Source organism: Pituophis catenifer, unplaced genomic scaffold (assembly GCF_029215685.1).
Source record: "Pituophis catenifer annectens isolate HBS135680 unplaced genomic scaffold, rPitCat1.0.hap2 SCAF_15, whole genome shotgun sequence".
In the NCBI taxonomy this organism is placed as follows: Eukaryota; Metazoa; Chordata; class Lepidosauria; order Squamata; family Colubridae; genus Pituophis; species Pituophis catenifer.
The window spans coordinates 15,649,789-15,660,694 of record NW_027256895.1 but is presented as its reverse complement, the minus strand read 5'-3'; the positions used below and the strand labels follow the sequence as shown (position 1 = coordinate 15,660,694).

General features: G+C 38.6%; 1 protein-coding gene across 1 annotated transcript; it reads left to right on the top strand.

Annotated features, from left to right (window-relative positions):
• Positions 1 to 2,192: 2,192 nt before the first annotated feature.
• Positions 2,193 to 10,655, top strand: LOC139324431 (vomeronasal type-2 receptor 26-like). The gene is made up of 4 exons (XM_070954143.1): positions 2,193 to 2,498; positions 5,339 to 5,566; positions 7,744 to 7,870; positions 9,754 to 10,655. The coding sequence occupies exons 1-4, from the start codon at positions 2,193 to 2,195 to the stop codon at positions 10,653 to 10,655; spliced, it is 1,563 nt and encodes a 520-aa protein (XP_070810244.1).
• Positions 10,656 to 10,906: the final 251 nt, after the last annotated feature.

The following is a 10,906-nucleotide window of genomic DNA, read 5'->3' as shown; positions in this document are numbered from 1 at the left end:
CCCCAAGCGGTGTTCTTTTTTATACAAAGTCAGCTTATTTCCCCCACAGTCCAGGTCCTCATTTTATCTACCTCGGAAGGATGGAAGGCTGAGTCAACCTTGAGCCTGATGGGATTTGAACTTGCAGTAATTACAGGCAGCTGGCAGCTAAGTGCTACTTAACAATTCAATTTTATTTATTGATTAGCCCTTTGGGCCATATCAAGTGCAGAATTACAAAGACAAATCATTACAAAGGTTTGGTAAAACAAATTAAGTAAGATTGGAATAACTCGCAATTAAAATACAATTAGAATAAAATACGATCTAAAATAAAATCGGGATAAAATACAATAATTTAAAGTACCATTTAAATATAATTAAATTTATATTATAATGTCGCCCCTGCATCTACCCAATCAGTGTTAACTGCTCTTAAAATTACATTGTTAGATCAAGTAATCATTCTTACAATCTACCGCATTTTGCTGCACCAACTTTGTCCTCCTTCCCATCAACTTTACCACAAATTTAGCAATCCATTTTACCAACTGCAAGTTGGAACCTAACAAACAATATCGCAAAAAGTGCTCTTTAGACTTGGGGGTGCTGGTATAAAAGATCCTGCCCAGTTGATGTCCCCTCAGGTCTGAATATAGGGGGCAATCAAAAATTACGTGGGACGTTGTTTCGACTTCCCCTGTCCCACATAGACAGACCCTTTCCCTTACAGGAATACCCTTATATCTACCCCAGAGCATATTTGTTCCAAGTTGGTCCAACCTCAGTTTTGTAAAGAATCTTCTCAGGATGGGAAACAAAGGCACAGCTAAATATTTTTCTATTTTGAAGATTTGTTTATTGGCTGATAACCAGGGGCAAACTTTTACTGCTGTCACCTGTGCAATATCCGATTGGGCACTTATGTCCTTAAATCTCTGTGCAATCCAATTTCGGATCTGCCTATAGTCGTACTGCTGCCAATTTAAAGGGATACCAGAGCTAGATACCTGCTTCAGAACTCTTGATAACCAGTTATTTTTATTACTTGAGATAATCTGCTCCATTAGCGCTAATTTTGGTAACCTCCCTTCCTCCATCTCGATTATTCTCAACCAATAATAAACAGTCTTCAACAAGGCCCTAGTGCTACTTAACAGCACTTTAGTCCACTGAGCCACCAAGGCTCTTAACTAACTTAAATGTTGGATAACCATTTGTCTGAAATGCTATAGGGTTTCCTGATTTTGCATGGAGTTGGACTAGAAAACCTCCAAGGTCCCTTCCAATTCTTTTATTCTATTGTTCTAGAATTAAGGAGAAATTTCCTGAAAGGGAGAGCAATTAATCAGTAGAATTGGCTTGCCTTCAGAACTTGTGAGTGCTTCATCACTAGAGGTTTTTAAGAAAAGATTTGGCAGCCTCTTGTCTGAAATGGTATAGGGTCTCTTGCCTCAGTAGGGGCTTGGATTAGGCAAGCCCCTCTACTATTTTGTCATACTCTTATTCTGATTCTGAACAAATTATTCTTTATTCTTAGAAAGCAGCTTTTATTTTTTTAGTAAGTCCTATCTCATTGATCGCCATACCATACTATCTGCTAAGTGTGTTTTGAATAATTTCTGATAACTATTGGTTTCCACATGTAATTTCCTCAGCTCACGTATGGCTCTACTCCGGCGATAGATGTCAGCACACAGGCTGTTTTCTTGCATCAGACATTTCCAAATGAAGATCTTCAAATTAAGGGGATGATCCAACTGTTGCTCTATTTCCAGTGGATATGGATTGGGCTGATTGTCCAAAGTACCAATAAACGAGATGGGTTTCTACAGAATAGGATTGCTCTATTTTCTCAGGAAGGTATATGCTTTGACTTTGTGGAAGAGTTACCAAAAGGAGCCGTTTCCAATGAATTTGTAGGTACACTTAAACACTATATAAAGGTTTACAATGTTATCATGAGGAGCAGGGCCAACGTTGTCATCATCTATTGTGAAAACCAGGAAACAACAGTATTGAGAATGTTGCCCTACATTTCAGAATTTGAATACAATGTAGTGAAGAGAAAAGACAAAATTTGGATAATGCCAGCCCAGATGGAGTTCTCATCTGCTCCTTTTCAAAGATATCAGAGTATGGAGTTCATCCATGGTTCTCTGTCTTTTCAAGTTTCCTCAAAGGATCTCTTAGAATTCAAGAGATTTCTTTAGATGAGAAAAGTCACTCTTGCCGAGGAAGACAGTTGGATCAGGATATTTTGGGAAAGTGCATTTCAATGTTCTTTCTCCAATGCCATGTTAGAGGAGGATGCTGTGAACGAATGCACAGGTGAGGAGCAGCTGGAGACCCTTCCTCAATCCGTATTTGACACCAGGATGACTGGACAGAGTTACAGTGTCTACAATGCTGTCCATGCTGTGGCACATGCTTTGCAAACCTTGCTTTCATCCCAGCACAAATGGATGTCAACTAGAAAAAGTTCCAAAGTGGGAATTTTGAATAAGAATGTGTGGCAGGTAAGAGGGGAATGAATTCCCTTTCCATATTAAGCAGGAACCACTAGAACATCAGATAGAACATTTTGATGCAATTTTGACTATTATTTTCAACATGACCCTATTGTTATGAGAGGTCTACAAAGAAGGAGAAAGGAAGAGGTGGTCAGTGGGAAGAAAGCAAAAGAGGAAAATTGAGCAGAAATCGCATATGGAATTCCTTTTCCATATTAAGCAGAAACTACCAGAACCATCAGATAGAATGTCTATGGAGATTCTCAGTCATCCAGGTCATAGTTGTCTCAAATGTTGATTCGGGTTAATGTCATGGTTCCAAGTAACACCCCCAACGAAAGAAAACTCTGAGGCTTGAATTTCCTCAAAGTTACATTTTATTAGAGATGTCATATTGGCACATCTGGGAAAACCCGAATCTGAAAGTTTCCAGATTTTCCCCACCCAAAGAAAAGTTCATGTCCCTGCCCAGCACCCACAGGTCCATCACATGGTCCAATCAAGCATCGTTCCAACTGGAGATGCCTCTCAGTTCCAGCCTTCCAGGTGCAGGGCAAGATGGCCTTGACTTCTTGAGAAAGGAATGTTATTATGATTATATATCACCTATGCTCTGTACAATCCCTCCCAATTGCCTACAGTAGTAAACGTGGCAGGTCTGAAGGCCTAATACAAAAGATGGCTTCCAGGCCTGACATCAAAGATGCTTTTTCAAAAGGCAACCGGACTATGTATTTTTTCTTGAGGAAGAGATTTCGCTTCAGAACAGAAGTTGTGAGAAAAAAACGCTCTCATATAGAAATGCGGAGACCATGAACAATAAAAAGCATATTTATTTAAAAGATATATCATCAGCTTTTGCAAAAGGGTTTTCCAAGAAGAGAGAGAACATCGTACAAATCTGAATACATGGTTTAAATACATTTTCAAACTATCAGCAAAACAATTATACACCCCCACTTATCAGATGTTACATAGGTTTCCGCAACATTTTCCTGAATCAGAAATCCCCATGACACATGTCTTCATAGCAATACAATTAATCTGAACATGTCAGCTTCCTTCCTTCCTTCTACTGTGACATTTGACTTAGGTCAGACTGACCTAACTTGGAATGTACTAAGCAAGTTTATAGCTCTATTTGTCCCAGAATCAACATCATACATAATTCCTTATCTTAATGTCTTACACAGATGGTTAGCTGTCTACAATCTAAAACACTCAAAGAGCTATTTGGACCCATTTCCCACAGAAAAGAAAATACTGGGAACCACAAAACCTGGATGGACATGGCCAACTCAATGTCACTCACTTCCACCAGTCACATGACCCCCTTGCCACGCGTACCCAGCCGGTCATTAGGACAGAGAACCGGTTGTTAAAAAACACCGGGAACCACAAAACCCTTTTGATATATATATATATATATCTCCCCCCTTCTCCCTCTCTCCTCCCCCTCTGTATCTTTCTATGTCTCTCTCTCTCTCTCTCCCTCCCCCTCTCTCTGTTTCTGCCCCGGCCACTTCTCCATACCCCCCCCATCACTCTTACCTTCTCAGGCCAGGCATGGAGTGACTGGAAGAAGAGGGCGAAGGGCGGGGCCAGCTATTGGTGGGATCACCCTACAGGGAACCACAGTAGAGGGCCCAAAGTGCTGCATGTGGCTCTGGAGCAGCAGGTTGCTGACACCTGGCTTAGGTTATGAAAAGTTCAAATATGGAGTCACTAAGGCTCTTTTCTTTACAGGAATAATTTTATTTCTCTCACTTCAGAACTGAAGAAGTTTAATTGGATGAACAGCAAAACCTCTTCCTCAAAGAAAAAAAAACCCAGTGTCATTGCCTTTTGAAAAAGCATCTTTGAGACATCAGGTAAAACACTTTGATAAAATCTTGACCGTTATTTTCAATATGATCACAGAATAACAATAAGAATTGTATCAAAATGTGCTACCTGGTTTCTCAAAGGTGCTTTTTCAAAACGCATCTGGACTGTTATCTTCAATATATAATCACATGATGCCTTATTTAAACTGGACCAGGGGAGACATGATAGCAATGTTCCAATATTTGAGGGACTGCCACAGAGAGGAGGGGAGGGGGTCAAACTATTTTCCAAAGCACCTGAAGGCCAGACAAGGAATAATGGATGGAAACTGACCAAGGAGAGATTCAACCTAGAAATGAGGAGGAACTTTCTGACAGTGAGAACAATCAACCAATGGAACAGAAGTTGCCTTCGGAAGTTGTGGGAGTTTCATCACTTGAGACTTTCAAGAAAAGATTAGACTGCCATTTGTCAGAAATGGTGTAGGGTCTCCTGCTTGAGCGGGGGGTTGGACTAGATGACCGATAAGGTCCCTTCCAACTCTGTTAATCTGTTAAATATGTATATCAGTGATACAAAGACTTGATTCACACAGCTGTGAGAAACCTGAAAAGAAGGAGAAAGGAAAACAAATAGGAGGTCAGTGGAAAGGAGGAAAAAGAGGATATTGAGCAGAAGTTGTATTTGGAACACAGGAGGAAGGAAGGAAGGAAGGAAGGAAGGAAGGAAGGAAGGAAGGAAGGAAGGAAGGAAGGAAGGAAGGAAGGAAGGAAGGAAGGAAAGAAAGAAGGATTCCATTTAGAAACTTGAAATGAATAATGATGAATAACATTTGGCAACTTAAAATAAATAATGATGCAACTGGCTCTAATGGTTGCAAAGCCAAGTTAAAAAAAAGGTTGCTCTGTTTTGATCTTTAAATATATAGCCTTAAATATATAGCCCAATCCTTCGCCATTATTAACCTGTATTAAATTAATTTTATATATTCTTGCCACTTCTCATTTACTTTTCCTTAGCTTCATAATTACCTGAGAACTGTTTCATTTAACAACAGTGCTGGAGAAAAGATTTTCTTTGATCAAAATGGGAAAATAGCAACTGGTTTTGATGTAATCAACTGGGTCACCTTCCCCAACCAATCCTTCCATCGAGTGAAAGTTGGGACAGTAGATCCATTTGCTCCCCCAAACAAGCTGTTCTCCATTTCTGCAGAGAGTATTATCTGGCCCACCATGTTTAAGAAGGTAAGCTCTGCACTTACCTCAGAATATGTGAAATGATTATCTCCTTATTCATATCACACTTCAATTTTCAGACAATTTTCTTCTAATCATTGTGAATGTGTCCTATACACTAAGTTATAGAATATATCCTACTGTCTAAATGAACAAGGAGTAAAAGAACTTGAAAAAAGTATTGAAAATGCTCTTGTTTTCATTGCATGAAAATTAGTGGGGAGGACGGTCAAACGGGCATACTTAGAAACTGTATGTTCCATGCTATTGATCAAGAAATTCAATAAAATCCCCCTATTCAAGAGACTTATGGTATGTTCTGATACTAATAGTAAGACAATTGCATAGATATTTTGAAATGCCCTATCTATCTCCATTATAGGATAACATTAATCTCTCTTCTAATTTTAAAAAATATTCAGAAACAAACAATTCAATAAATTCAGACTGGTCACCACAGAGAATGATGCACTGCCTATTAAATGAGAAGGCAGAGTCCCTTATAAGGAACTCAAATTTTGTGCTGTCCTAATCTAGACAGGAACCATCAGAACCAAAGGTGATACAGCAGTAGTGGGTTTCAAATCCCATCACTACCAGTTCACTCATGTGCAGAGACATCTGGGCGGGTGGGCAGAGCCTCCCACCACTATCACTATCAAAATGAAGACCCAGATTGTTGGGGGAAATATGCTGACTCTGTAAACTGCTTAGAGAGGGCTGTAAAGCACTGTGAAACGGTATATAACTCTAAGTGCTATTGCTATTTTGGTCTACATCTATAAATCCTTAATAAATATTAAATAAATGCAAGTTCCCATGTCCACATCACATGGTAAGTTCTCAATCTGTCTTCTTGTATTTGAGGAATAAGGAATGTAGTGAAAATTAAAATATTACTCCCTTTTTATGACACTGTAATCCCTTAATTCAGGGTACAGTCAGGGCAACTGGAGTTGGGTATTTGCTGGCCCAATGTCCTTCCTGACACCATGCAGAGTTCACAGCAGATGTTTTTCCTTTGCCTCCTAGGTGAGAAACATCTGCTGCTACCTAGGATTGGTCTCACAATCTTACGAGTGGGAGACAAGTGTATTCACCACTAGGCCACTGTGCTGCTCTTGTGAAAGACATAATATTATGTATAATTAATGCAAAATATTAGTGAAATGTAGTGAAAGTCATAACAGTCTATAAAAGTGTTTTTGATTCCAATAGAATTCCAATAGAATTCTTAGAGTAAGATGAATTTAGGCAAGAAAAACAAATGCATGGGTACAGTATATGTGGTACCTTGCTCAATAGTAGTGACTGTGAGAGGGATCTTGGTGTCCTAGTGAACAATCGCTTAAATATTAACCAGCAGTGTGCTGCAACTGCCAAAAAAGCCAACATAGTTCTAGGCTGCATAAACAGAAGAATAGAATCAAGAGCACGTGAAGTGTTAATACCACTCTATAATGCCTTGGTAAGGCAACACTTAGAATCCTGCATCCAATTTTGGTCGCCACAATGTAAAAGAGATGTTGATACTCTAGAAAGAGTGCAGAGAAGAGCAACAAAGATTAGGGGACTGGAGGCTAAAACATATGAAGAATGGTTGCAGGAATTGGGTATGTCCAGTTTGATGAAAAGAAGGACTAGGGGAGACATGATAGCAGTGTTCCAATATCTCAGGGGTTGCCAAAAAGAAGAGGGAGTCAAATTATTCTCCAAAGCACATGAGGGTAGAACAAGAAGCAATGGGTGTAAACTCGTCAAGGAGAGAAGCAACTTAAAACGAAGGAGAAATTTCCTGACAGTTAGAACAATTAATCAGTGGAACAACTTGCTTCCAGAAGTTGTAAATGCTCAAATACTGGACGTTTTTAAGAAGATATTAGATAACCATTTGTCTGAAGTGGTATAAGGTTTCCTGCATAAGCAGTGGGTTGGACTAAAAGACCTCCAAGGTCCCTTCCAACTTTGTTAAATTATTATGAATATTTATTTCAAAAGATGTGAAATAGAAAATTTATTTGTACAACTTTGGATTTGCCAAGTGAATAATATATTCATGTCATATCCAAATTGAAAAAAAAATCTGAAATGTATAAAAAAAACTGTGGAAGCCATGTATCTGAAATGTAGGAATTTCTGAATATTAAGAAATAGTTTCTGAATATTCCATTATTAATTTTCAACAGGTGCAACCCATTTCTGCATGCAATGATCATTGTGTTTCAGGCTACAGTAGGATCAAAATAGAAGGGAAACCATTTTGCTGCTATGATTGCCTCTGGTGTCCAGAAGGGAAGATTTCAAATAAGGCAGGTAAGAAATATCATATAAGGAATGTCCTAATACGTTTTCCAGGAATCAAATTACAAGTTTAACAAGTTGTTCATAATTTGGGATAGACAGGGACTACTATTTGAAAACAAAAAGGTTTGGAGTAGGCAGAGTGCAAGAATTCTTTTTTTATCTAATGTTATCTTCTCAAGTCTCCTTTCCTCAGGAGCATACTTGATCATGGGTTCCTCAGAATAAAGCAGTGAATATTCATAAACTCTCACACAGGGTTTTTTCTTATTAAGGTTGTCCTAGTCTGTGAAATGAGACATTTCCCATTAAGGGATGAACATGTGGAAGGGAAAGCAGGAACTTGTCAACACACAAAGTATCCCTGGCCTGCTCTCGAGTTGTCATGGGCAAAGGGGGATGGGAAACTGATGAAGCAACATGGCAGCCAAAGACAGGAGCACATTCCAGACATACCTTTCTCAAGGCTGTCTCCCAGGGTTACTTACAGCAGCCAGAGGGGAATGATCTCTACAACCTGCAAGATTGCTCCGTTGGCAAATATGATTGATGTCACACCCTGGAAGGAGGGAGGAAACAGGCCTTAAATTACATGAGATCAGATTTGGCTTCATTTGGGTATGTGCTGACACGGAGCTCCTAATAAATAACTGGATTTCTTTTGAAGCTTGGCTCGAAGCTCATGATTTAATTAGGGCATCCGTCGGAACCCTGACACAACTCTATTACATAGAGGACTAATAAGAAAAGAAACATAATCAAATCTAGTATTAACAAATCTTCCTCCTACTCTTATTATCAAATAAAGTATTGGCAAACTGCAAAGGATTTTTGAAAGAATAAAATATAGTCTAATTTCTTAATCATGAAAAAGTAGTTGCCTTAAATCATACAGAGCATAGAACATAGAATAATAGAGTTGGAAAGAAGCTTAGAGGACTTCTAATCCGACCCCCTGCTCAAGCAGGAGACCCTATACTATTTCAGACAAATGGCTGTCCAATGTCTTTAAAAACTCCAGTGATGCAGCACCCACAATTCCTGAAGACAAGCTTGTCCACTGATTTAATTGTTCTCACTGTCAGTAAATTTCTCCTTAGTTCTAGGTTGGATCTCTCCTTGATAAGTTTCCATCCATTGCTTCTTATTCAGCCTTCTGGTGCTTTAGAGAAAAGGTTGACCCTCTCTTCTTTGTGGCAGCCCCTTCTATATTGAAACCCTGCTATCATCATCATCATATTATTATTATTATTATTATTATTATTATTATTATTATTATTATTATTATTATTATTATTATTATTATTTCAATTTATATACCGCCCTTCTCCTATTGGGCTCAGGGCAGTACACAGCCAAGGATAAAAAGCATACCAATACAAAATTTAAAATCAATTTAAAAGAATTATACAGCTTTGGCCCACAATTTAAAACAATCCAATTAAAACCCAATTTATACTTAAAAAGCTAAAAAGAGCCCTAGCTCTTCTTTTCATTAGACTAAACCTTTCCAATTCCTGTAACTGTATTTTGTATGTTTTAGTCTGCAGCCCCCTAATTGTTAATATCCTAACTTTCTCCTTTTTTTTCATTTTCATTGAGAGTTATACCCTTACAGTGTATGAGCAAAATTAATCTAAAAGCACTGACTAGGTCTCATTTTAACGCTCCTTTACCAGAAAGACTACAAAGGTATGTGAACATCCAGACTTCATTATTCATAACACACCAAAGTATAAATGAAAAGAGTTCAGACTTTATTTTGAAAGCTTGTTCTGTCTCTGTGGTGTGAACAAATAAAAAAAAAACTGAAGTTTGGCTGTTCTGTGTTATTCTTGGGCTGGGTCTGACATTTATAAACTTTTTAAATACGACTGAAGTTATTTCTTTTTCAGATGCAGATGACTGTTTCTGGTGTTCAGAAGGTCAATACCCAAATAAAGCTCAAAATACTTGCATTCCAAAACAGATCACATTTTTGTCATATGAAGAAATCTTGGGAATCGCCTTGACCAGTGTTGCTGTCTTTTTTTCTTTCTTCTCAGCCATAGTACTTGGGATCTTCATTAAACAGCGGGACACTCCTATTGTCAAAGCCAACAACCGTAACCTCACCTACATTCTTCTCATTGCTCTCCTCCTCTCCTTCCTTTGCACTTTGCTCTTCATTGGGCAACCAGGTCAGGTGAAATGTCTCTTGCGGCAAACTGCTTTCGGCATCAGTTTCTCTGTAGCACTTTCTTGTATATTGGGGAAAACAACCATTGTTGTTCTTGCTTTCATGGCCACCAAGCCAGGCTCCAAAATGAGGAAATGGGTGGGAAAAAGGCTGGCCTACATTATTGTCCTATCTTGCTCTCTGGCACAAGTCACCATTTGCAGTGTGTGGCTGGCAATTTCTCCTCCATTCCCAGATTCAGACACAAATTCTGTATCTGAAGAAATTGTTCTGGAATGTAATGAAGGTTCATCCATAATGTTTTATATTGTCCTTGGTTTTATGGGTTTCTTGACTCTTATCAGTTTTACAGTGGCTTTCCTTGCTAGGAAGCTGCCTGATAGTTTCAATGAAGCCAAATTTATCACTTTTAGCATGTTGGTGTTTTGTAGTGTCTGGATATCATTTGTTCCCACCTATTTGAGTACCAAGGGGAAATACATGGTGGCTGTAGAGATCTTCTCCATTTTGTCTTCTGCAGCTGGATTACTGGGTTGCATCTTTGCCCCTAAATGCTACATTATTGTTCTGAGGCCTAATCTGAACAGAAAGGAACAGCTGATAAAGAAGCAAAACTGATTATTTTAGTCCACTGCACTATACTTTTTCCAAACTGTTCCTGTCCATCAATAAACCATCTTTCCACTCAGTCTCCATGTTTCCAGTGTCTTTCTCCCCACTTGGAACTGAACCAGATGGATATTTCTTCCAACAACACTTAACCCAAAAGAATGTCTGTTCTCCAATATGATTCTGTTCCTTGCAACTTTATTAATGTTGTTGACTCGGATTACACATTATATTACACACAAATAAGACCAAGGAGCTTA